The following is a 25890-nucleotide window of genomic DNA, read 5'->3' as shown; positions in this document are numbered from 1 at the left end:
TGCTGTCCTATCTGCCCTTGTCTCATCTGCCAGAGGCCCTAAGAGATCAATGAGATCATCACCCAATGCTCGTCCATATACCTGAATATGCAGAGCCTCCAGCTTGTGAGCCATCCTGTCCAGCATCTGCATGGTTTCATCCTGTTGTATTTGGAAATCATACATTTGATCCTTGTAGTATTGGCAGTGGGCCTCAGCATTGCAGAGTCAACATTCCAAATCTTCAATTCACTCTTTGATTGTGTTGGATGTTTGCAACACCTCAGTGATTGGGGCACAGATGGATGATGGTGCACTGGGAGTTGCAGTGGTTGCAAGTTGGACGGGTGCTGCTGTTGTTGATGGGCAGGTGTCTGCTTTGAATACAAGAGTTAACCATGATAATTAGCATAAATGTAGAGTGATTAAACATACCTGCTGCTGTAGATCCCTCTACCTCCTGCACAATGGATGGGCCAACCTCAACAATCAAATCCACTTGTACAGCAGCTGGGATTGGGCAGGAATCCCTGTATTTGAATGCAGGAATACAAATCTCTAAATAAAATTTGAGTCAATGTAAATACATGAAATTGTGAACATACTGAGTGAAGATCCCTCAGGCATTGTCTCTCCCTGGTTGGAGGGCCCAACCTCAGTGTTGATGGCTTTGGAAGCCATCAAAATGTGTCACTTTGGGGGACATTCCTTTGGGCTTTGGGATTCTTGGGCCTCCATCATTGGGGACAGACTTTGAGTTCACTTTTTTCCCCTGGCTTGTGATGGATTCCATTGAGTTGGAGTGGCAATCCTGCCTTTGGCATGGCTACATCAAATCTTGTGACTGTCACACAGGAAGCAGGACTTCCCAGGGTTCTTGTAGCATCAGACCTTGCATCTGCAGCACAACTCACAGGAATGGGGGTCAGGGGAAGGTGTCCTTCTGGCAGCTACAACAGTGCGACCATATAGTCCATCCAATGGTGGATGAGGCTTGCATTTTGATTGGCCTTGAGCAGGAGTGTCATCATCATCATCAGTTTCTGCTGTTGCCTTCCTAGAGTGGGATCAATGTCTGGATCAATGGGACATCATTTTCACAGCAGCTTTGCACTTCTGCCTGCCTCATGCTGGTTCTTCCTCATCCTCCTCCTTCTCTGGCACCTCATCTTCACCCTCATTGTCCACCTCCATCCTGTGCAAGCTATCTGCTATCATTTGCTCCACCTCTGCCTCAGTCACTTTCCATTTTCCTTTGTCACTCATAGGCATTTTGGTCTCTTGAGCAGGTGGTGTTGGTGTTGGCACCATGTGGGGCATAGGGAGGCCCAACCAGTGGTATTTGTATTGATGCTCAACAATGTCAAGCCACTTGTGGTTGGTGACATTGGTTTTGGAAGGGGATAGGGCAGTCTTCCACTCAGGCCACAGGTGCTCGATTGAGCCAAGGTCTTCATGCCACTTTAAGAACATGTTGATGCCAATGAGGGTCATCAGAATCTCATCCATCCTAGCGATGATGTCATGTACAGCATCCTGAATGCATCAGTTAGTGAAAAAAATGTGATGATGCTATGACACACTAGTTCATCATTTATTGCCTTGATGGCACCTCTCCACTTCACAATCTTGTCCACCTTTCCCAGCTTGCTGCTTTCTGCAATATCCTTGAAGTAAATTTGAAGGATGCAGTTGGCCACAGCATTGAGCTCAGGCAATTTCTTGAAGAGCTTGCAAGATGACAACAACATGTTTCTGATGATGAGACAATGGAGTAGTTTGACAGTGAGAGTGGTGATGGTGATTGGAGAGTGGAAGAGTCAGAGGTTAAAGACAGACAACAAGATACACAGATGTCACATTTTTTATCCCACCTATGAATGATTCCCATGGCATGACAGCAATACCAGTACAAGTCAATAATCCTGAATGCATATATGAAGCAGAGGCTCAGATAAAAATATGATGCATTGTTCTGGAATAGCATTGCTGTTTGTTTTGCATGTTTCCCATCTGCTCCAATGGCAGAGCCCGGCTTGCAGCTACATAGACCAGTGCCTGAGATTCCAATTAAATAGGCAAATTGTCCAATGTGAAACACAATTTATAGTGGGAAATTCAGATACTCTATAGTGCAAGAGGTTCCACTTTCTTCATTTCTTGTCTTCCTGGGCCTGTCTTATATTGTGACAGGGGGATAACCCAATTATGGATAGGCCCGTCCATTTGTGGTGAGCTATCTATGATATGATGGATTGGCCCATCTTATGCAGTGCCAAGGGTTTGTAATCCTGCAATGGATGGATTGGCCTGTCTTATGTTGTAACACTGGTTTTTGTTTTCCCTTATCTGCCGCCTGAGAATACCATAGATGGGCCCATCCTTATATAGATCCCTTTGATCTCCCTTTCTGCTGCCTGAGAATGCCTTACACAGACTGTCCTTATGTAGATAGCCTGGATCTCCCTTTCTGCTGCCTAAGAATACCATACACAGACTCATCCTTATGTTGCAACAGGGGTGCATCTTGCTAGATGGGCCCATCCATTTGTTGTGATGATATACATGATACTACTGAAGGGCCTGTCCTTATGTTGTGACACTATTAAATGATATTACTGACAGGCCCATCCATATGTTGTGACAATATAAACAATACTACTGAAGGGCCCATCCTTATGTTGTGATGCTATTAAACAGCATTACTGATGAGCCCATCTTTATGTTTTGACAGGGTACACCTTACTGGGGCCAGGCCTGCCCATATGTTGTGACAATATAAATAATACTACTGAAGGGCCTGTCCATATGTTGTGATGCTATACATGAGATTACTGATGGGCCCATCTTTATGTTTCATCAGAGGTACATCTCACTGTGGATGGGCCCATCCATAGGAAGGGCCCATCCATATGTTGTGACTCTATTAAATGATATTAGTGACAGGCCTGTCTTTATGTTTTGACAAGGTACATCTTACTGGGGTCAGGCCCACCCATATGTTGTGACAATATAAATAATACTGCTGAAGGGCCTGTCCATATGTTGTGATGCTATACATGAGATTACTGATGGGCCTGTCTTTATGTCTCATCAGAGGTACATCTTACTGTGGACAGGCCCATCCATATGTTGCATAATACTACTGACAGGCCCAACCTTATGTTGTGACTCTATTAAATGATACTAGTGACAGGCCCATCTTTATGTTTCAACAGCAGTACATCTTACTGTTGACAGGCCTGTCTATATGTTGTGACAGGGGTATGGCTTATTATGAATGGGCCTGTCTAGATGTTGTGACACCATAAATGATATTACTCCCAGGCCCATCCATATGTTGCCAACTTTGTATTCTAATCATAGATGGGCCTGTCCTTATGTTGTGACCCTCTCCATGTTATGATAGGCAGGCCTGCCTTGATGTTGCAACAGGGGTGTAACCTACCAGGACAGGCCTGTCCATGTCTTACAGCAACTCAGTATACTTAATTGGTCACAGGCCCATCTAAATGTTTCAACATCCTTACCCACCACAGGCCCTCCCATATGTTGTGGTAATGCACTTACAGGCCCATACATATGTTGCTCTCACTTTAGTCCCTTGGGCCTGTCCATGTGTACTGGCTAATCTATTTAGGCAGGCCTGTCTTGGGGTCTATATAAGTGTTGGTGTTTTGGCACACAGGCTGCCCATGTGTTGTGACTAAATGTGACTACACTATGTGCCAGATCAACAACAAAAGCAGTGGTCCCTTGCATTATATGGGAGAAGACTTACACTGCACAGACTGATCATCTTATTGAGTGGTATAGGACCCATGAAGCAGAGTGGAAGAAGTTGTTTTCTGACTCCACACAAGATGCTCAAGAGGAAGGTAGGAGTAAGCAACAATTGCAACATGGGAAGAATGTGATATACATTGAGATTGTGAAGGCAATCTTCTCAGTCAATGAGTCCCCTGAATTCCAAGTCCTCACTCAAGACAATCCAGCTGTTTTTGCTGCTCCAATCTGTAGTTGGCTTGATGTGTACATCAATTTCTTTTAAACAAAAATTCACTCATCAGTAAATCACTTTTGCTGGCCAGAGCTGTCCAGAGCTGTCCAGCACTGGACAGATTCCCTAGGACTGCCAGCACACAAAGTGGTTTACTGATGCTGCTCAACTACTACAGTTTAAAAATGAAGTACCAAAAGCAGAATGCACTACTTGGGCAGACAGGTGCCAGGCACACCTATGAGGATCTTGCATGCAGCAACAGCACAAAAAATATAATTGGTATGTGACTACTTCATTCCTAAACACATTGGTTTACTGATTGTTATCAGCAATGATTGAGAGGGAGTTTCCTTGGTGGGGAGAATTGCATGGGTGGTGGTGCACAAATCCTGCCTACAACAGTACCTGGAGTGCTGCTGATAGTGGGCAGAATTTCACTAGGTGTGCAGTTGAACTCTTCAAGCTGTGGCCAAACCCACCATCTGGAGATTTCATTGATCCTGCTGCAGGCCCACTGAATTCATCTCAGCTGGAAGAGGGTGAAATAGTGGAGGGTGGTGATGATTTTCATACTAATGACAACTTTTTTGCAGATGATTTGGAACTGATGAATGTTGATGGTGACCCCCCCTTTTTACACATCAAGATGCCATCATTTCCCATACCATCACCCTCCCTGCTCTTCTCTGAGTGAGTGCTGCCACCCATTATTCCATCACCCTCTCCATCCTCTGCTGGATCTAAGCAGTTGTTGCTGTCATCCCTCCCTGCTAATTCTGAGCAGTTTTTGCTTGCACCCCACCATCCTTCAATTTCTCTGAGTTGTCTGCTGTCATCTCTTCTCCCTCCTCTACTTTTAACAGAGTTAATTCCATCAGCTTGAATGATGACCCCCCTCCCTTCATATCCCATTGTCCAAAACTTCAGCCAGCATGTCTGTCCCTCAAGCAGGATCAACCCCTCCTTAAACACTGGTCAGCCTCCACTCCAAATACAGATGACTCCTCCAACTCTGACATTGCTTCATCCAATTTGTTCTCAGCCCTTTGTCTCTCATCATCTTCCCCCTCCAGCATCACTGCTCTCTCTGATGATAGCAATTCCAAGCTGTCATCAAAGCCATCCCATAAGTGTGCATGGGAAACCCCTGCTGACAAGCTTTCTTTGGATCTTGCATCTGCTTCATTAACTTTCATTAAGCAATTTCAACAGGTGTGGCAGGATAGGTCAGAGGTCAAGTGTCACTGGCTGGAGTACAGATACTGGAGGACTCACCAGAAGGCCACTGCTCTCTCAGCCAATCATGAACACCAACTTACTATGCAATGTGAGCTGTTCACACATGAGGAGATGATGGTGGCTCAAGAGTTGGAGAAGATGAAGCTCACCATCAAGTTGGAGGAACTTCATGCTCAGAACCTTGCCTTGCAAAAAGGCATAGATGGCAGTGAGGATCAAGGCCCTTTGTCTAGCAATCAAGATGTTTATCTGCTTTGAAACAGTGTATGACAGAATACTGATCATCATTTAGTATGCATCCCCATTCCCCCCCCCCCCCCCCCCCTAGTTGTATTGCTGTCTCCCCCCCCTCCCCCCCATGTATACATCTGCATCTGTATTCACATCTACAATAGTATGTAGCAGTATGTGAATATGGATGTTTGTTTGTTTGTTATTGGTTCATTATCACTTGCTAGGTCTCTCTGTTGATAAGCATACACGCTTTTCGGCGGAGTTTGAATTTTAAATCGGAGCGTTAGTAGCATTATCGACACAACTACCGTTTCCCGGTCACGCGCTTTTTCCGCGGAGTTTGAACCTCCAGTCGGAGATTAAATATTCGCCCACAAACTCACAACTCAATCACACTTGAGTTTGCTCGCGTGTTTTTTCCACATTTAACTTTGAGCGGCCCTAATACTTGGTTGTTCATCCAGTGAATTAGCAAAATGGAGTTTGCTCGAGCCGTGTGGATACAAGTCTCGCTAATATACAGAATCGAATGCTCCAATACCACTCCGCGGAACAGCACGCGTTAAGTTCTGGTTTGTTCTTCGCGCATAGCGCCTGGTACTCTCTGTTCACGTGCCCGCTCATCTAGGAGTAGCTGATATTTTGAGGTACCTGCCTCTGCATCGGCCATAATTCTGAAAGAGATACGGGGGGTGGATTCAGTATTTATGTTAATGTACAAGGCGAACCACGGCCTCACCGTCGTAAGTGAGCCTGATTATCAGTCGCCAATTTATCTAGTGCGCCATTGAAGACTCGGGAGATTTCCTCCAAGAACTGGTCGGCCTGTGATTCAACGACTTTAGTTCGTGTGTGCATCCAGTCACTCACCTTGACTCGATCCACTAGGTTGCACATCTTGTCGTTTTCTAGAATATTGTGCAGCACCTGATTAAGGTCACAAGACGTTCGTGGGATTGCCTATACGAGCACCTTACCTTGGCAGGTATATGTCCTACCGCAGAGCGGAATCCAGAATGACACGTCCACAAGATCTGTTCCAGGTCAGTTCAAAAGCCAGTGAACACGAGGCCATCCTTACCCGTCCGGTGATATCTTCTTCAAGGGCATACTGTTCATCGATATTCTCCGTAGTATCGAGTGTTGTCTGAAGCCTCTTTATCTCTTGCACCATGTCATGAATACTGTCGTCTCTTGATGTCGTAGTCTGTGGGGGAAAGCTACTAATAAACTCGGCAATCGGTTTGGACATATCATATTCCATGCAGCTTCTGTCCAATTTCACCTTTCTGAACCCGTGGCGCGGTGGGCTTTAAAATAGAGAATGGGAAGCAATGGAATACTCACAATGGACAAAGTATATCGTAGAATCGAGTGTAGATAGTGGCCATTTCTTCTAGCAGCTAATGGTCACTGGGCCTAGTATGCGGTATTATTGTCGACGGTAGTAATAGATACCTTAATGCCGAGAGTGTTTGATATGGCGGTAACCTCGTTCTGTACTCCTTGCATTCGCCGCCTAGGAATTCCATGGCCCATCCTCTTACGCAATGTTTTCACTAAGGCGTTGATAGACGGATCCTGCATAACCCGAGGGGGTTCCAGTTTGAGTTCTAAGCTAGTGGAAAGGGTCTTGAAAAACGTTATTTTCCCAACCTAAATTCCAAGGTAAAGTGAGTGTAACGTTACAAATGCAGGAAGTGCGCGCGCACATAATTTTCAAAGTGCTCAATCCCGAACATAGCCGAGAAGTACTTAATTGTCTCTTTTCTTGCCACCTTACTGTTCTGGTTGCGAAGTCGTGAAATATTCAAGGAACCGAAGCCTCCAACTCACTGGGGATCGGCTGTTACCTGCTGATGTGGCAGGGCGGGACTGAAAAAGCAACGTTTGAGGACATGCGGGACGAAAAGCACAGAAATCTACCCAATTTAGCAAGGTGTAAAACCGTTCCCTACATTGGAATCAGCCAGTCGTCAACAGCAGTTGAAAAGGCCCCACCGGATTTCTTTGAACTGTGTCCGCCGCTTATCATCGATTGCATCCCGACACCAAACTCGGGGCGTTGAAAGGGCCTGTTGCATAAATCCTGGATTTTCAACGCCACTCCAGTCAGCCTGAGGTGATATGGACATCAGACGCTGCACCAAGATAACGGACAGGATCCTCACGGTCGAAGTTTTCAATGCAAGTGGACCGCGGCAACAACCGGTGCAGACCACGATATCAATGATGACTGTGCAATTGCCCCTGTTCCAGACGCCCCACGTCGTCCTCGCAGCCCAAATCGATCGGGGGAGATGGGCATGCTTGATGAAGCTTGCAGTGTCAGAAGTGGTAACGTCGTAATCTGATGTATTACGAGCGAGATCCGCCTGGCTGGTCGACAATGAACCATATGCTTTCTTGGCATAATCTTTCCACGGCGTGAGGCGGCTTTCATCGTAGATGACATGGGTCCATGGGTTCCCAAGGTAGTACCCAAATCCCACTGCAAAACGAACATCAGCTTTGTCGTTGGCATAAATTACGACGATCAGGTCGTTCATTCCCGATAGTTTCACGGAGTTTCCGACAATACCACTCGGGAAGGTACCGCATCGCGTGAAGCCGTAGAAGGAGACGGTTCCATCATCAAGTATGAGTGTACGACGTGACCGTAACTCGCCTTGGCAATAAGAAAGAAAGACTTGTTTGACCCGGGGAAACGTCGTGAGTTCTCCTGTTGCCCCAAAAAATCTGTAATAGCGGGTGGAGTCGGATACCAAGTCAATTGTCATCAGGGGACCTGCTAAAGAGGCAACACATGCCAGCGTGGCCCTAAATAGGGGCGGGGACGAATTCGAGCTAGGATAGGGTGCAATGGGCAGCGATATTTGTAGACCACCACTGCCAACAGAACATGTACTGAGTTCTTTAATTAGAGCATGTCCGCGTACTGTCAGAAAAGTAAAATTCATCAAGTTTGCAGGCATGACTTTCCCAACGACGCCAGCCGAACGATCTCGCATATGAGATTTCAGTTGCGAGACGAACCACTTGGGCTCCATGCTCCAGATGCCGTCGCAATCCCGAAAGTAGCTTGGGTCATCGGCCAGAATGCTACCACACCGCCGCATCCTTCCTTCCGGGTCCCAGGCAAAGAGGCTATGGTCATTGTATAACCGAATGATTTCTAGCTGGAGACGTTGAAAGGCTCCCTTCCCTTCCCCGTACATCATTGGCATGTGCACCCCAAATAACCCCAACAATGAATACGCCCGATCTTCCGCTCGAGTTGTCTCTCGATCAGCAGCCCACGACATGATCTGAGCCGCACTGCGGACACCCGAATCCATGCCAGATATCAAAATATTTTTCGAAATGCAGGTGATTTTCTCTAGGGTGTCTGCCAGGTCTCGCTTGTTGCCGATGGGCGCCCATTCCTTGTTGAAGAATTGAACGACTCTCGGAGCTATCAGCTCCTGAAGGGTCCACCCACGGGAGAACCACTCTGGCCAGCCCTTGCACTTGCTAAATCGCCCGGAGTTTTGTTTGGTGGGAAAGGTGGTGCTGTCGACATCATGGAGGTACGCGTAGCACTTGGTCGAGTTTTCGTACCATCGGTACATCGAATTGATGGCTTCAGATAGCTCCGAACTGCTGCGTTTGTCAATGCAGCAAGTATCCACCCACAGCCACTCGAAGCCGTCCCTCATGGCCTGCTCGCAACTCGCCAAGATCTTCTTGTAACCGTTACGCTGCTTGACCTTCTTCCTCTCCTCTTCGTCCATCTTCATCAGATTGGTCATCTCATTGTAGTCCACCTCATGCCCATCCTGCCAGCGGTGGGACAATATTGCATAACTTGTCACCGCGTCATCGCGTTCCTCCAACACTTGGGTTTGGAATGTAGCTTCCTTAACGTCCTTGTCCCAGTCGATAATGGCTTTTATTTCCAAAAGCCTCATCTGCTTAAATATATCATAACACAAGCGAGTGGTTGCATGACTTGTACATACCACTCGGCCCGTGGATGTAGGACTACCAAGAGTTCGAATGCTTCAAGGTCGTGTAAGGAGGCCCGGAGACCCCCTCTCGACGGGAAAGTAAGATTTGAGTTTTTTTTTTGGGGGGGAGCAAAGCAGGGAAGTGGCTTGCCTATTCGGCAGACGGGGCCAAGACTGGGCTGCCACATGTCGCCAGCGTGACGCACGGTGGTGCAGGCGCTAGTTCAATTCTAGGACTCCTCGTGGGTCAAAGTTCCTTGTACTGCTACCATGGATCTGCCTTTCCGGTTGTCCTGTAAGACGTCTGATATCACTACTTACAATCTTCAGAAGACTAATCGATGTGAAACGTTTACGGGAAGATATCGGGTTGCGGAACGCACAAAACATCGAATCTGTTGAACTCATTCTAGATGATGGTCGACACCATGACATCCCTGAACGAGGGAGGGGTGTTTTTTCGCGAGGTTTCGATGAACCATTGTCAGTCTCCATTAGAACTGCCGATCCTCGTTATCGTCTACTTGACTAATTGACTGCAGAATGTTTCCAACTGAGAAACTCTCTCTCTCAGTCGGAAGAAGGAAGTCACCCTTCGGTCTTTCCCGTTCCTCCGATACAGTCTCTGAATTAATCTCGATCAGCTCCGTTGAGATTCTTTCCAGATTCCAAGGGAAAGGTACTATCCAGAACATAAGTTGTTTATTGGATTACTTCTGAAACATGCACAGGGGTCAACAAAAATCGTGGCAGGGTGACCATCACCCTCGGAGTTTTATCCGTCACCCTTGGAATTATATTGCAAACCAAATCCGCCGTGAGTTTGGGGCTGCTGGTCCCGATCATCCTCTGTCCTCATTCGGTGCTGATGGAAGATTTACAGGTTACTACTCCGAGTGTGCATGCGAACCCTGAGGCTCGACAAGCAACTGCTACGCAACTAGCCTTTCGTGCTCACGCGGTCGTACGTGGGAAGCAGGGGGTACTGGACAAATGCTGATAGATGGCAACTAGCAGGACAGCGCAGGCATACCAACTCCTGCCAACCGCGGGGGTCTACGGCCAACCGTGTCTTTGCCTCTACAATTATCCTGTGCGGCTTTAAGATTGCCGTTAACATCTTTACTGGACTAACTTTATGGGCAGATATCGCATTGGAAGACGCAAAAGATGTCAAATCCGTAGAGTTCGTTGTCAATGGCACGGTATACCTTATCCCCCGAAGCCAACAGCGGAGTGACAGTTTTCGCAAAGACTTCGATGAACCTTTGTCAGCCTCTTTTGAACTGCACGTCCTCAAGCTCTTGGCTGACTCACCGTAGAACGCTCTCTGCGGGGCAGCTCTCCATTTCCGTACGCCGAAAGCAGTCGCGTCTCCGTTTCGGGCACCAGCCGCCTGTTGAAACCTTCACGATTGGTTCGGGCGATGTTCTCTCCAGATTGGAAGGACATGGTATATTCTACCGTATACATCTTTCCTTCGACTCCTGAGACTCGTGCAGTGTTTCAGCAGAAACGGGGCGAGTTGCTCATCACCCTCGGATTCGCATCCCAAACCCAAATAGCCGTACGTAAATAATAGATGCCACTGAATGGGTCTTGACAGGGGGCCTGCAGAGTGGAGTTCCGAACCCAAACCCATCTTCCCCTGCAAATGCCGAGAGTCTACAACCAAATACCGAGCAGTTGGTCGCAGTGGGAAGCGTACCAGCCGTAAGTGAAGAATCAAGCGCTGCGAGACGAGTCCTGATATGGAGGGCTTGCAGGATATTGCAGTTGGCAGTACAGGCACATCTGAGCCGTCAGACTCCGAAGGTTTACAGCCTACCACTCAGGAACTGATCGACATTTGTCCTCGGTGAGTACCAAATCCCCACGTTTGGACAGTTGATTCATCTATGTGCAATAGCTTTCGAGTCTTAGTAGTTGGAAAGGTAATCTCGGCTTCACTCGTCACTCGAGCAGATCTCAATAAAGATCCTTGTAGTCGGGTGTAGGGAAGTCGACTCTGATCAATCGAATATTCGGTCTGGAAGTTGCGGTTGAGTGACTGAAGGTTTTCACTCTTACTTTGCATTAACGAACCCTATAGCACGTCGCAAAAGATCGACCAGGGCAAGCAGCTATCGAGAAAGAACTCATTTCACAGGAGAACAGCAGAATCATCTCGCACGATAGCCGGGGTTTCGAACCAGCCGAAGGCAGCAACTATGACGTCGTGAAGTCATTCATAGAAGAGAGGAAGAGAATGCCAGATGTCAAAGATCAGCTTCATGCGGTCTGGTACGTCCTTCTGAGATAGACATTTGAAGGTCCCGACAGCTGATGTACACGATAGGTTATGTTTCCAGGTACCAATTCTAAACTACGAAGAACGGCTGCTGGAGGACGGTGTGGAAGCGTTCCTGAGCGAAGCGAAGGAAACCTTAGGGAACAGTGAGCAGAACTATTCTCTTGGCATCTCCTGTTTACCGACTATTGCTAGTCCCGATCATGTTGGTATTTACCAAGTACGACAGGCTCGTAAGTTTCGTGCGAAAGGGGAAGTCATCAGACCCTGAAGCAGAGGCGAAACGATATTTGCAAACGTATTGCATCGAACCGATTCAAGGCTTCACGGGAGGCACGAACATCTCGCATGTTGCAACTAGCTGTGGGTATCATTTCATTGATTCCTTGCTACCATTCAGCTCAGACATCACTAGCGAAACACAAGTGCGAGCGAGGGCTCAAGGAGCTGATAAACCTCACTCAGGAAAAGGTATCTAAGAATTTCGCCTCCCCGGGGAATGCAGTATCGCCAGTGCATTTGGCGGCTGTAGGGGCACAACGAATATTACCAACATTGAAGGTCAAGTTGTCCATCGAGTAAGCCTCGTTCATGGCGATCATGACATCTGGTCTAAATTGATTCCCATTTAGAGTAGGAAAGCAGAGTAAGTCTTGGCGTATAAAGCAACGTATCAGATTATTCAATCCCTTCTACCTACAAGGATACTGGAGGGCATTGGCCTCCAGCGCAAATTTCCAGGGCTATACCATGCTGAACTGCCTTCGTGTCATACACACCGACATTGTACTAGTTTGGAATTTTTATGATCTTGACGATGTGAGCCGTGTGACCTTATTACTGAGCTCTATAGGACATACTCACATCTTCCGCGTAGTATCTGAATAGCAAAGAATTTCGGAATCTGATGATGAGCATGGTTGAGACTGTTGATACCGCCACCAGGTCAACAGCTGAACCTCCTCCTCCTGGACGTAGTGACACGTTTGCTATGTGAGTGCTATTGTGCTAATTGCTACGTGACAAGCTCAAGGAAGGTGTCCCACTCCAAGCGACCCCATGCCACTTCTGACTCTTGCGCCTGTGGTCCTGCCATTCGCTGCCTGCGTAATCCTGGTCACATGGGCTTATGAAACATATCAACGATTGTATGTGGAACTTTTACCTTGCTCAGGGCGTCAAATGATACATGTTTTGCCAGGCAAAAAGCTCACCAAAAGTTTATGGCTTACATCGTTGATTTGACACATGTTCTAGAGATACTGTTCTTGCACACCGCCGAGGCGAGGGGAAAGAAGCTTACCCGCAGAGCGATTAAGTTGGCTTTCAAAGCTTACTATGAATCGTCGTGGAGGAGGAACGTCCACGCAGACATTAGGCTTTTTGAAGGGCGAACTGGTGCTCAAGACCCCATTCTTGAGAAGATCACATTCTTGATCTCTTCCGCCGACGCGGAAGCCAACGTGCGTGCGGCAACAGAAGGACTTCCACCATTTGACTCGGAGATAGATGAAGAGTGGGACGATGGTCAGCAAGGTCGCTGAAGCCTGTGTTTCCACTCGGCGTTCCCCTTGAAGTTTTCATGATTTCTCCGGTTTTCACTGTTATCTTGTAGTCATCGTGTCATCGTGTAAGCGTACACTTACCACTCACGCGTCACTCACGCTCACGCTACTGCTTCACGCTGTCACATCTCCTGTCTCACGTCTCCTATCTCCTTGTCTGGGCATGCGGATCCCTCTCGCTGTGTTGCACTGTTTGGATCCTGGGGGTATATATATCGGTGCTACATGTATGCACAGGGATATCTTCTTTTCCCTCTTCCTTTCTCTCTCTATCATCCTGTATCAGAGAGTACGCTCGGTTGTTCAATCCCACACGCCTGTCCACGTTCTGTCTTGTTGCGATTTGTCCTGAGTGTGCTCACCCCTACTGTGGTGGGTTCCACATCGCTCCTCTATTGTCTTGCAGTTGCGCTTGCACGTTGGTCAAGTCAGAGTGGATTCCTTTTGGGCCACAAGAGCAGTATGTAGTACAGAAGTAGTACTGATACATGACAGACATGTATACTGAATGTCGTCAAGAAATAACTCAAACGTGAACTTTGCCTGCGTCATGACAAAGTGTGGCTCCACTCCTTGGTAGAAAATAGAGGATTTTATCCGAGGTAAGTCCAACGAGCTTAATGATCATGGGCATGCCTTCCGACACAGTGTTGTGCAAGGATGACCAGGCAACGACTCAACGAGGCGAAGGGACTTAATGATCAGAGAAACAAGCAAGAGTGTGGAACACTTATTTTGCCATCTTTGGTATGGACAATACTTGGTTGTTCATCCAGTGGATTAGCAAAATGGAGTTTGCTCGAGAGAGCTGTGTAGATACAAGTCTCGCTAATTTACAGAATCGAATACTCCAATACCACTCCACGGAACGGCACGCGTCAAGTTCTGGTTTGTTCTAGCGCCTGCTACTCTATTCACGTGCTCGCTCATCTAGGAGCATCTGATATTTTGAGGTACCTGCCTCTGCGTCGGCCATAATTCTGGGGGTGGACTCAGTATTTGTGTTAATGTACACGCCAAATCACGATCTCACCGTCGTAAGTGAGCCTGATCATCGGTCGGCAATTTAGCTAGTGCGTCGTTGAAGACCCGGGAGATTTCCTCGAAGAACTAGTCGGCCTGTGATTCAATAACTTTAGTTCGTGTGTGCATCCAGTTACTCACCTCGACTCGATCCACCAGGTTGCATATCTTGTCATTTTTTAGAATACTGTGCAGCACCTGATCAAGGTCACAAGACGTTCGTGGGATTGCCTACACGAGCAGCTTACCTTGGCTGGTATATGTTCCACCGCAGGACGGAGGCCGGAATGGCAAGTCCACAAGATCTGTTCCAGGTCGATTCAAAAGCCAGCGAACACGAGCCCAACCTTACCCTTCCGGTGATATCTTCTTCAAGGGCAAGTTGTTCATCGACATTCTCTGTGGCATCAAGTGCCGTCTGGCGAGTCTTGATGTCTTGCACCATGGTATGAATACTGTCGCGTCTTGATGTCGTGGTTTGTGGGGGGAGATTACTAATAAACTTGGTAATCGGTTCGGACATGTCACATCCCATGCAGCTTCTGTCCATATTACCCTTTCTAAACCATGGCGCGGTGGGCTTTAGAATGGAAAGTAGGGGGTACGTGAATACTAACAGTGGACAAAGTACATGGTAGGCTCGAGTGTAGACAGCGGCCATTTCTTCAAGCAGCTAGTGGTCACCGGGCTTAGTATGCGGTATTGCTGTCAATGGTAGTAATACATGCCTTAATGCCGAGAGTGTTTGATATGGACGCAATCTCGCGCCGTGCCACTTTCATGGGCTGCCTATGAATTCTATGTTCCATCCTTCTACGCAATGTCTTCACTAAAGCGTTGACGGAAGAACCATGCATAGCCTTGGGGGCTTCCGGAACGAGTTCTCCAGTGGAAAGCTTCGTGAAAAATGTTATTCTCCCAACCTAAGTTCCAAGGTAAAGTGACTGTAACGTTTCAAGTACAGGAAGTATGCACGTACATAATTTTCAAGGTGTTCGATCCCAAACATAGCCGAGAAGTACTTAATTGCCTCTTTTGTTACTATCTCACTGTTCTGGTTGCAAAGTTGTGAGCATACTCAAGGAACTGAAGCCTCCAACTCACTGGCGATCGGCCGTTACCTGCTGATGTGATAGGGTGGGACTGAAAATGCAACGTTTGAGAGCATGCGGGATGGCAAACACAGAAACGTACCGAGTTTAGCAAGGTGTAAAACTGTTCCCCACATTGGAATCAGCCACTCGTCAACAGCAGCTAGAAAAGTCCCACCGGATTTCCCTGAACTGTTCCCGCCGCTCGTCACTTGTATCCGACGCCACACTTGAAGTTGTGAGAGGTAGCAAAGTTGTGTACGTGAATGCCCGCTCAGTGCTGTGGCACGCACGACTGACGTTACAAGACATTTGTCAGTAAGGTGACAGGACAGCGCCTTCAGTAACAACACTAATTGTCGGTTGTTTGGAAGTGATAGGCCTTCAGGTCGACGTAGAAACAACCGAGAAGAGTTGTCGCCAGAAGCCCGCACAGTAACGTTTTTTGCCACTATCCTGTCACTCCCAGTAGAAATGCTGCGCTTTATTGGATCATACGCATGGTCTCAGCGGGGGATACAGCGGCAACGGCTTGTGCCGGGATTACCGCTAGGTGTTGGGATTGCACCACCGGTTTTGGATCAACAAACGGATCGTCAAAAACCCCTGAAATCACAGTTTGGTTCAGATTTCCATTCCTGCGCAAGAACCACGGAAGGTGGGACGTACCCGGTGAGCTTGAACCCTATCGTGCTCGAGTTGATCCATGTATACGTGCTCCCTGCAATATCTCGCTCGCGAAGTTGGAATGACCCGCAACTGGCTTTCCTGCCTGGAGCGCCGTTCGACGAAGAAGATCTAGGCCGGCCGAGGGATGATAAAGATTGTTTCTGCGATACGATGCGTTGGCCTTGTGGGCTGCTCACATTCTCCGTCGAGTTATCAGCCCATACATTGGTCACGTTCTCAGCGTTAGCGGTAGCCGACGCAGGGCGGGGGATATCGAAGTACTCTGATGACGTAACTGGCTTCGCAGGGGTGTGGCAAGTGCTGACGGATTGGTAGGTACACGCGTGCAGGTGGAGTGGACGGTTTGGATGCAGGTACACATGCCGGCGGTGGTGGAGCAGATGAGATTTCCTCAGGTTCGTCCGCAAAGACGGGTGCAATCTCGAGCGCGCTCTCCGACGAGTGTTTGGCAACGATAGATGGAGCTATTGGCCAGGCTTTGGCTCGGTGGACTCGGAGGGTTCGGAGGATGGCTAGGTACTTTGGGGTGCAGGTTGAGATGCGGAAGCTGGAATTGCAGGAACCGAGTCGACTGTGGTCCGTGCGGGCTCATCAGGAAAATAACACTTTACTATTTTTGACTTTTTGTGACTAATGTGACTTTTTGGGAAGGAATCTACTATCATTACCCATGTCCTGCAGGCATGGCTGCACTTTTCTTGCTGATTTTGGTCTTGTTCAAACCACCTAATTCATAGCTTTCAGTAGATACCACATACATTCAAATTGATGGAGGTTCCAAAGAGATATTGTGATTTTTCTCTGACAGCGTGCATTACACCAATGGCTCAATATCTCTGAATTTTCAGACATTTTCTAGTCTTCTTGGCTTAGATATATCATCACTTAGTTGTCTCAATAGTTTCTGTTCTCTTTTTATTCTTCAAAATGCTGTATATGGTCAGAAAAAAAGTACAGATAGTAGGTTCCTTCCCAAAAAGTCACAAATAGTCACAATAGTCACAAAAATGTCAAAAAAAGTCACAAAAAGGTCAAAAATAGTAAAGTGTTAATTTCCTGATGCTGTGCCGCTCATTGAGGTGTGGTGAGGGTTAGGGGTTTCAATACACGAGAAATAGGATCTAGGATGCACCCTGTACACGTGCAGCACATGCTCTGTACGGTAGACTACACTTCACATGTAACTCTTTTCCTCAGCGACCGGTTTCAGATACCACCCGTCGAGAACAAGGGATGGACTTATCCATTGTGTTAGACGAGCTCTGTTGTCGGGCATCCGGATTCAGCATCAATCTCAACGGTCGAGTCCGTCGTACCTCGGGAAGGAGTGCTCTGCGCGGTGGTACCGCCGGCGTACACCACGGTACTTTGACCCCGGATGGCACCGAAGTGGCAATCAAAACCTTCCATTGCACGCACTCGGGGGATGCAGATGCATTCAAGGTATTGGCAGGTTTTATGTACTATGACCATCTCGGCTCGAGCTGAACCTTTCCCGTCTAGCGTATCTTTCGAGAGGTACATATATGGTCGAAGCTACGTCATGAAAATGTCGTTCGCATGCTCGGGATCTCTACCGAATTCGATTCCACAGTTTCCATAATATCTGAATGGATGTCATTGGGAAACGCGCACAACTATGTCCAAAGCATAGAAAATGATCCGCGGTCGTTGGTCAGTCAAAAAGGCGTGTCGTTTGTCTTCACATTACTTGACATTCTCATTTAGCTCGAAGACATTGCTAGCGGACTATGCTATCTCCATAACTACGTTAGTCCACCGGATCCGATAGTCCACGGAGATCTGAAGGGTGTAAGGATGCTCGGTTTGTAAATATTGTGGTTGACGCGTCCTATAGGTAAATGTGCTGGTGTCCAGTGATCGCCGCGCGCTACTGAGTGACTTCGGTCTTTCCACTGTAAATATATCCACCTTCAGCATGACTGTCGATGCTCTCCGCGGCGGGGGCTCATTGCATTGGATGGCCCCAGAGCTTCTAGATGACTACCCTCCATCAAAAGAAAGCGACGCGTGGGCCTTGGGGATGACGATTTTGGTATGCCTTTGATTTGTTCCTCGGTGTGGTGTTCATTGTATCACTAGGAGTTGTTCACTCGATCAATACCTTTCCGTGACTGTCGAAATATGGGAAGTGTCACACGTAGGATAACAGAGGGGAAACCGCCAACTCGCCCTGTTGGGGAGTCGACACAATTCCGTCTATCGGATGCGTGGTGGGAAATTTGCACGACATGCTGGAGACGTGATCCTTCATCACGGCCCACAATAGAGGATATCATAGAAAAGATCAAGGCAGCCATCGTCTGTTGTAACCCTTTCAGAGTGCTATTCATCCTTTGACCGCACTTTGTAGCACCAAGCTGGACCTACTGCAATGCCACCCGAAGCGGCTGCCTCTGGACATCCAACCTCGAAAGAGCCAGAAAGTTACCAGATACCACGGTGAGTCGGAATCCCTGGAGCGCCAATGTACAGATATACTAACTCTACATGTCCGCTTTATACTCCTGTGGTATCGATGCTTATCTGAACTTCCGCTACTCCTACTGACAGAGAGACACTGGTCGATGAGGTCGTTAGGCGGGATGCTACGACAGATCAAGCGTTGGAAGGCAGTACAGCTATGGAAACGGTTATGTACGACCGGGCTTCTGATACTGCGGTCCCTGGAACCTACAGGCCCGGAACGCGAAGGAGTGAGTGCTTTGACTCGTACCAGACCTGAATGACAATAGTCTACCATCTGCCCCTCCCGCAGCTAGCAAGAAGAGTATTATCAAAGGTCTACGGTAAACTTTGGACTATATGTCATCCTTTGGAGTCCTGAAATTTGCGCAGATTTCTGCACGTACGGGGCAAAGCACCCGTCAAGCTCGGCTTCGTACCCCAAACACAGCCTGGCGTATGCAAACAGCACGCGTTACACGATGAGTGCTAAGGGAGGGTTTACAGGTTTTGGCTCCGAATGTACCTGGAAACCCTGCGGCTTCACAATCAACCACTGAGCAACCAATCGCCACTCATTCCACATCGGTTGTACGTGGGAAGCAGGCGGTACTGGACATATGCTGATAGATGGCGACTAGCAGGATGCAGTTCGAAGTGCAGGTACACGTGTAGCCGCTGACATACCTGCACCTGCCAACACACTTTCACCTCCCAACGCACTTGCACCTCCCAATCGCAAAGATTTACGACCGACCACTGATGATCTCATTCAGCAGTGTCCTCGGTGAGTCTTAATTTCACACTTGTCAGTGTCTCACTTATCACTATGTAATAGTTTCCGAGTCTTATTAGTTGGAAAGGTAACTTGAACTTGCATGCTGCCACTCGCCTCGGTTCTAACATCATTACAGTCAGGCGTTGGAAAATCTACTTTGATAAATCGAATCTTTGGCGTGGATTGTGCCGTTGAGTGGTTCAAATTCTGTGTCCCCACCTGGCGTTGATGATGGCCATAGAATGTAGCAAAGGATAGACCAGGGAATGCAGAAATTGAACAGGAATTCACTTCGCCAGAGAACAACTGGCTCATTTTGCATGATAGCAGAAGTTTTGAGGCGGGCGACGCTGGTAACTATGAAGTCGTGAAGTCATTCATAGTAGAGAGGAAGAGAGAACCCGGGATCAAAGATCAGCTTCACGCGGTCTGGTACGTAGTTCTGAGACAACTACCTTGAAGGTTTTGACGAAAGGATCCATATGATAGGTTGTGTTTGCAAATACCCATTCCGACGCACGGTGAACCACTTTTGGAGGGCGCTGCAGAAGCGTTTTTAGAAATAAGGAAGGAAGTCCTAGGGAATAGTGAGCAATTATATCGTTGTTTAATCTCCAGTATACCAACCGCATTCAGCGCCGACGATAGTCGTATTCACGAAATATGACCGGCTCGTGAGTTTCATGCGGCAGAGAATGCCAGGCGATCCTGAAGCAGGGCAACGATATCTGCAAGAGGAATGCGTCCAGAAAATCGAAGACTTTACTAGAGAGAATATTGCACATGTTGTAGTCAGCTGTGGGTGTTACTCCTTCGATTCCGTTCTACCACTCAGCCCAGAGACCACCAGCGAAGCCCAGGTATGAGCAGGGGCTTGAGGAGCTGATAAGCCTTACTCAGGACATGATATCTATGAGTTTCACCTCCCCGGAGAACCAAGTATCGCCAGTGCCTCTGGCAGCTGCAGGAGCACAACGAATGTTGCCTATATGACTCTGAAGGTTGACTTATCAATCGCGTAAGTGTCAATCATTACGACAGTGCATGTATTTTGACTTGTTACACAGCGTAGGAAGGCGAAGTAAGTCTGAATTTATGCAACACTTTATTAGAGGCTGACCTTTTTACAAGAATACTGGAGTGCGCTGGCAAATTTCCCTGGTCATACAATTCAGGACTGCTTTCATGTCATACATACTGACATCGTGGCGGTCTGGAACTTTTATGATCCTTGCCAAGTGAGCATTGTCGCCCTAGTGGCGAGCCTTACTATAATGTAGTGACATCTCCCTTGTAGTACTTGAATAGTGAGGAATTCCTAAGGGTGATGATGTGCATGGTTGAGAGAGTTGATGCACCGGCCGAGCCAAATTCCCTCTCTCGCACTGACACATTTACCGGGCAAGTGCTGTTGTTGGAACTCGTTGTGTGTCAAACTCAAAAAGAATCGCTGCGTGCCAAGGGGGGTCCCTCTCATCACTCTAGCTCCTGTGATGCTGCCATCAATCTTCAGCCTTGGCAAGTGGGCTCTTGCAACATCCCAGCGACTGTACGTAGCACTTTGGTGTTGCTTTCAGCATCAGATGATTCCCGACCTTTCAGACAAGGCGTTCCCACGAAGTTCATGGCTTACATCGTTGATTTGACACACGTACTGGAAATACTGTTTTCACTCACAGCTGAGATGAGGACAAAGAAGCTTACTCGCACGGCGATTAAGATGGCATATAAAGCCTACCTTGAATCAGAATGGATGACGCACGTCCACATGGACATTAGGTTTTTCCAATGTCCGACTATGGCTCGTGATGTTGTCTTCGACAAGACCACGTCCATGACCATGATCCTTTCAGGCGACAGGGAGGTTCGGGTTTCTAGGGCGCTTGAAAGGATACCTTCGGTTGACTTAGCGAGAGACGAGGAGTGGGCGAGCGAAGTCTCTTAAACCCCTCGATTTCATTTAATGTCTTCTCCAATACTTTATTGTTTCGCGAGTTTTCACTGTTGTATTGCATTCACAAGTTGTTGACTGGAATGGTTTTTTTTTGCTGGGCACCAGCCAAGTAATAGACTTGGTAAATATTCGGTGGAAGAATGAAGATGGTGACAATAAAGTACAAATCCCACACACACGTACACCACACTCGCAGTAAACCTACTGAATCACATACACCAGCTTTGATCAAAACCCGATACAAACAGTTACGACCAATCTTTATCTCCTAGACACCACGGCAGAAGCGATCAACACACCCGTCAATGCCCCAAGTACGCCTACCACCATCCACCTGGCATACTCGTCAAACTTGATAGCAACAGACGGCATACCAGCATGCGCGAGGTTGATTGTCGCAGTTCGGAAAGAGTAGACGACGACGCCAGTGATGAACCCAGCCACGGAATACGTGAGAAAAACTAGCGGAAGGGAAAGCAGAATGCTTCGGCGCTGTAGGTAGTTTGAGGAAAGTTAGGGATAGGAACGATGGTGAATTAGGAACTTCGAACTCACAGGAAGAAATACGAATCCTTCACGGGCAGCAGCAGCAGCATGATGAACAGCTGCAGAGCCCTGCGTCATCTCTGCTTTATACCGGAAAATAGACAGGAAAGATGTGACCATGCTCAGAACGGAGCATGAAATGGCAACCAGACCTCCAATGCGTGCGATACCATCCAGCCCCGGGAACGAGATAAGCGTGACAGAGGCGCTGAGGATAATTGCAGACTGCGCAAGCAGAAAGCAGGGAAGGAAAAGAAGTTAGGAATGAGTACGACTATCATCATAACGATTAACCCTCACCACGAGACAGGTACAAGCACCGACAACAAACAGCGGCGCACTACTCTGTGTGCTTGCATTCCCCTCCACATCAAAATGGCCACTATATCTCGCTCGATCCACGAACAAGAATGGGATGCCAAGGCACAGTATACTGATCAATATCTCGACCGCCGTGCGTAGCATTGGGGTCTGCCTTGATGTGTGTGCGGCGATAATGTCTCGCGGGAGGGGTTTGTGCGGCCTGAAATTGACCTGACGCCAGTGAGCTGATGGAGAACGTTAGCCTGTAAGAACATACCGCCAGCGGGGGTATGGTGCAAAAACTCACCGGCACGTAGAAGAACACGGGCAACCATGCGTGTGTACGAAAGAGTGGATTGTTGACTCGGATCTGTCGAAGAAAAAAATCAAACAAGTAGAACTGAATGGAATTGTCCCAGCCTCACCATTGAGTAGTCTCAACAGTTCCTGACACTCCTCCTGACTAAAAGGCGGCTGAATCGGTTGGGGATGGGCGAGCAGCCGATCTGTATAGGACCAATGCAGTGCGTCCGCAGCCTCCTGCCGGGACCCTTGAGAGAGAACGACATGGGCAGGATGCATTTCGACATAGGACCAGTACCTGTACTCGTCGTCCAGGCCTGCCAATGAACCGGGTCAGCGCGCAAACACTAGAGGAGAACGAGTACGACTCACGGTCATCCTCTCCCGAAACTCCCCCATCATCGGTGGGTGCGTCAGTCAGAATCCGCCTATACCTATGATCTACCCAAAATACGACCAAGTCTCCCATAGCTACGCCCTTCTTTCTACTCCACGCCGACACCTTGTGACTCCTCCGAATCCACATCTCACACCCGTCTGGAACTTGTCGGTCGGCCACGTTTTCCATGGCACTCTCCATAACTCTCTCCACCTCCTCTAACCTTGCGTGACTCCTCAGATCCAAATCTGTCGTAGCGCGTTTTTCGGGGTTTCCGAAATACCGAATCCCATGAGGTAGCACATATTCGAACCACCCGCTATCCGCGTAAGGTCGTCTCACAGAACCGTAATCGTAGTTATTTCGAGCTGAGCCGTTGACATCAAATCGAGCTGGTCGTGCCCATTGGGGTGTGGGCTGTGCGACTGCTGGTGGGTGCGCAGCCCTAGAGGCACGGTATGATTGCGCGACCGAGTCGGACGCCATGTGCCCCAGGAAAGTGGTGATAATTGGGGGTGTGGATGGACGTGAATTAAGAAGAGGACGACGTTCGCTGTAAGGAAATGTTTTGGTCAGAAAGCGAGACAGAATCGAGGGATGTTTAAAGAAGTAGAAGGCAGACTTACTCCTGACTTCTTCCAAAGTAATCCATTGAATCGTTTCCGCCTGCGCCGAGATTATATCCAGAAGGTTGACGAGAAGGTCTGGTCGACATCAATACCACATGTACTCCCAAGGAGCAGGTACTCACTGCGAGGATATGACTTCATGCATGAGTGGGAGGGCTATCGCAGCAGGTTCCGCGGCCGGAACCATCGCATCATCCCTTGGCGAACGAGGATCGAACGAACTAACTCATTTAGTACATTGGAAACAGTTTAGGCCGAACCACTCACTCTGGTACATGGATGGTCTCAGCGGGGGACACGGCAGCAACGGCTTGTGCCGGGATTACCGTCTGCTGTTGAGGTCGCACCGCCGGTCTTGGATCAGCAAACGGATCATCAAAAGCCCTTGAAATCACAATCTGCGTCAGATTTCCATTCCCGCACAAGAACCACAGAAGGTGGACGTACCCGGTGGACTTGAACCCTATCGCACTCGAGTTGCTCCATGTATACGTGCTCCCTGCAATATCTCGCTCGCGAGGTTGGAATGACCCGCGACTGGCTTTCCTGCTCTGGAGCGCCGGTGCTCCAACAACATTCGACGAAGAAGATCCAGGCCGACCGAGGGATGATAAAGATTGTTTCTGCGACACGATGCGTTGGCCTTGTGGGTTACTCACATTTTCCGTCGAGTTATCAGCCCATACATTGGTCACGTTCTCAGCATCAGCGGTAGCCGACGCACGGCGGGGGATATCGAAGTACCCTGATGACGTATCTGGCTTCGCAGGGGGTGTGGCAGGTACTGACGGATTGGTAGGTACACGTGGAGGTGGAGTGGATGGTTTGGATGCGGCTACAGAAGCCGGCGCAGAAGGGGGTGCTGGTGGTGGAGCAGACGGGATTTCCTCAGGTTCGTCCGTAAAGACAGGTGCAATCTCCGGCGCGCTCTCCGACGAGTCTTTGACAACGATAGACGGAGCTAGTTCGCTAGACTTTGGCTCGGTGGACTCGGGGGGCTCGGAGGGTGGCTGGGTACTCTGGGGTGCGGGTTGAGATGCGGAGGCTTCGGCTGCCGGAGCTGCGGGAGCCGAGTCGACTGTGATGACCTGACCAGAGAGGGGAGAAGGCTCCTTAGTCGAGACAGGGAGAGGTTCCGCAGTAAGGGCAGCGGCTTCACGGGCTGGCGACTCTGGAATGGGACTGGGAGTCGAAACGGCAGGTGGTGATGTTGTTAGAAGCTTGTTTAGCGAAGAAGACGAGTCCTCGCGTTCATGTTTGCTAGACACTGAACCAGCAATAGACGCAGTGTCAGAGTCGGGAGGTGGGGGTGTCGCTGAACCGGCACGACCAGGTAAACCAGGGAGATTGAAGGCCGTCGACGAGCGACGCATCACAGTCCCAACGCGCGAGCGAAAGGTGGACTTCTTCTGGGGAGACGAACCGGTGGCCATTGTCGTAAAAGAGGGTGCTTTTCAGAAATGTAGATAAGGATATCTGACCAGAAGAAGCGTCCTGCGTTAGACAACAGGGTATGAGAAGAGAGAATGTCAGTACAACGACGTGGCGAAGAGAAGGAAGAGAAAGGTTTATCTATAGAAGTGAGGTACGCCTGGCGGTTTCGACGAGGTGACCACGCACGAGGAGACAGGAGGGTCCTTGTTCGTCATCGCAGACGGCATTTCCTGATTGCGATATAGAGGGCAGATAATCGCGTGGTATTCACGCAGCCGCGAGGCCAACACGTGTCAGTGCAGTGCGGCCAATGCGTCGTCTGCCATGTAGATAATATACTTTGACTACCTACCGTAGACGGCGCTGATTTACTGAAAAACTGAAGGGACGTTGGATGGTGTGGCGGGCAGGATACGGTGCGGTGGACTGTGTGCCCCTGGTACTGTAGTATATGAAGATCACCGTGACGTACCGGCGTGAATGTGGCTACCACCACCGCAGGGAACCATCAATACGCTGCGTGCGCATAGCCATTACATATCGTGTCGGAATGAAGCATGCGTTAAACGTGAACAGACCCGGGTAGCATTGAATGATGCGATCTTCCCCGCCTTCTACACGTTGCGACACGTCCCTGCGTGATGCAACGGAATTCTCATGATTCAGATGAACGAGTCGCATGTTTTCTTGGCGAGCACCGACACCAGCACGCTCGCTCGCGCTAGCAGCTAGCTGTTACGGATCCTGTGCCGGGAGGTCAGCATCAAACAGATATTAGTCCCAACTTTTCCATTCCAGAATGTAAGAACGCAATTGTTTGCGACAGGCCTCGCGTCACGATATTAAGACTAAACAAAAATAAAGCCGGATGTTGTCAACACACTACTGTCATCCCCTTCCACTTCACATTTAAACATCGTACATATTTCCTGGTATGATAAAAGCAGATTTGACAAATCAGACCAGAAGCCGGTCGTCGAACAGCGGACTGCCAA

At 48.6% G+C, this 25890-nt stretch overlaps 9 protein-coding genes across 9 annotated transcripts; 4 read left to right on the top strand and 5 right to left on the bottom strand.

Annotated features, from left to right (window-relative positions):
• Positions 1-4164: 4164 nt before the first annotated feature.
• On the top strand, positions 4165-5479 carry F5J12DRAFT_898479 (uncharacterized protein; the record flags this gene model as incomplete). The annotated part of the gene is made up of 3 exons (XM_051748115.1): positions 4165-4261; positions 4312-4602; positions 4767-5479. The coding sequence occupies 3 exons, from the start codon at positions 4165-4167 to the stop codon at positions 5477-5479; spliced, it is 1101 nt and encodes a 366-aa protein (XP_051594690.1).
• A 423-nt stretch (positions 5480-5902) lies between these two features.
• Positions 5903-7139, bottom strand: F5J12DRAFT_554393 (uncharacterized protein). The gene is made up of 7 exons (XM_051740042.1): positions 6914-7139; positions 6803-6858; positions 6537-6744; positions 6433-6489; positions 6326-6382; positions 6195-6271; positions 5903-6129 (listed from the first exon to the last, which is right to left on the bottom strand). The coding sequence occupies exons 1-7, from the start codon at positions 7040-7042 to the stop codon at positions 6018-6020; spliced, it is 696 nt and encodes a 231-aa protein (XP_051594689.1). The 5' UTR covers positions 7043-7139; the 3' UTR covers positions 5903-6017.
• Positions 7140-7338: 199 nt separating this feature from the next.
• Positions 7339-9558, bottom strand: F5J12DRAFT_554469 (heterokaryon incompatibility protein-domain-containing protein). Its single transcript, XM_051740043.1, has 3 exons — positions 9457-9558; positions 7627-9408; positions 7339-7572 (listed from the first exon to the last, which is right to left on the bottom strand). The coding sequence occupies exons 2-3, from the start codon at positions 9403-9405 to the stop codon at positions 7432-7434; spliced, it is 1920 nt and encodes a 639-aa protein (XP_051594688.1). The 5' UTR covers positions 9406-9408; positions 9457-9558; the 3' UTR covers positions 7339-7431.
• Positions 9559-10312: 754 nt separating this feature from the next.
• On the top strand, positions 10313-13278 carry F5J12DRAFT_898477 (uncharacterized protein; the record flags this gene model as incomplete). The annotated part of the gene is made up of 18 exons (XM_051748114.1): positions 10313-10408; positions 10462-10537; positions 10591-10714; positions 10767-10897; positions 10947-11011; positions 11062-11157; positions 11211-11302; positions 11354-11378; positions 11432-11485; positions 11537-11727; positions 11783-11880; positions 11930-12097; positions 12150-12312; positions 12367-12380; positions 12438-12553; positions 12612-12727; positions 12787-12882; positions 12936-13278. 18 exons carry the CDS (start codon positions 10313-10315, stop codon positions 13276-13278), a joined length of 2064 nt encoding a protein of 687 aa, XP_051594687.1.
• A 999-nt stretch (positions 13279-14277) lies between these two features.
• On the bottom strand, positions 14278-15634 carry F5J12DRAFT_554344 (uncharacterized protein). Its single transcript, XM_051740041.1, has 8 exons — positions 15517-15634; positions 15302-15465; positions 15051-15245; positions 14940-14995; positions 14675-14882; positions 14571-14627; positions 14333-14520; positions 14278-14279 (listed from the first exon to the last, which is right to left on the bottom strand). Exons 2-7 carry the CDS (start codon positions 15329-15331, stop codon positions 14410-14412), a joined length of 657 nt encoding a protein of 218 aa, XP_051594686.1. The 5' UTR covers positions 15332-15465; positions 15517-15634; the 3' UTR covers positions 14278-14279; positions 14333-14409.
• Positions 15635-17216: 1582 nt separating this feature from the next.
• F5J12DRAFT_916024 (kinase-like domain-containing protein) lies at positions 17217-20340 on the top strand (the record flags this gene model as incomplete). Its single annotated transcript, XM_051749181.1, has 17 exons — positions 17217-17546; positions 17607-17777; positions 17832-17915; positions 17962-18159; positions 18207-18425; positions 18478-18566; positions 18678-18820; positions 18883-18913; positions 18963-19026; positions 19077-19160; positions 19211-19356; positions 19408-19432; positions 19484-19537; positions 19589-19779; positions 19837-19934; positions 19984-20145; positions 20198-20340. Exons 1-17 carry the CDS (start codon positions 17337-17339, stop codon positions 20338-20340), a joined length of 2112 nt encoding a protein of 703 aa, XP_051594685.1. The 5' UTR covers positions 17217-17336.
• A 185-nt stretch (positions 20341-20525) lies between these two features.
• On the top strand, positions 20526-21691 carry F5J12DRAFT_554247 (uncharacterized protein). The gene has a single exon (XM_051740040.1). It carries the CDS (start codon positions 20675-20677, stop codon positions 21290-21292), a length of 618 nt encoding a protein of 205 aa, XP_051594684.1. The 5' UTR covers positions 20526-20674; the 3' UTR covers positions 21293-21691.
• F5J12DRAFT_554238 (uncharacterized protein) lies at positions 21428-23839 on the bottom strand. Its single transcript, XM_051740039.1, has 9 exons — positions 23729-23839; positions 23580-23682; positions 23459-23536; positions 22826-23385; positions 22576-22770; positions 22458-22520; positions 22148-22395; positions 21857-22072; positions 21428-21793 (listed from the first exon to the last, which is right to left on the bottom strand). Exons 2-9 carry the CDS (start codon positions 23600-23602, stop codon positions 21563-21565), a joined length of 1614 nt encoding a protein of 537 aa, XP_051594683.1. The 5' UTR covers positions 23603-23682; positions 23729-23839; the 3' UTR covers positions 21428-21562.
• An 887-nt stretch (positions 23840-24726) lies between these two features.
• Positions 24727-24894, bottom strand: F5J12DRAFT_687496 (uncharacterized protein; the record flags this gene model as incomplete). Its single annotated transcript, XM_051740331.1, has 1 exon — positions 24727-24894. A coding segment is annotated over one exon (168 nt), but the record flags the coding sequence as incomplete, so codon positions are not given.
• Between the last annotated feature and the right edge of the window lie 996 nt (positions 24895-25890).

This window comes from Pisolithus orientalis, assembly GCF_024613125.1.
Source record: "Pisolithus orientalis strain OTSU chromosome Unknown F5J12scaffold_82, whole genome shotgun sequence".
NCBI classification, from domain to species: Eukaryota; Fungi; Basidiomycota; class Agaricomycetes; order Boletales; family Pisolithaceae; genus Pisolithus; species Pisolithus orientalis.
This window is presented reverse-complemented; position numbering and strand designations above follow the sequence as displayed.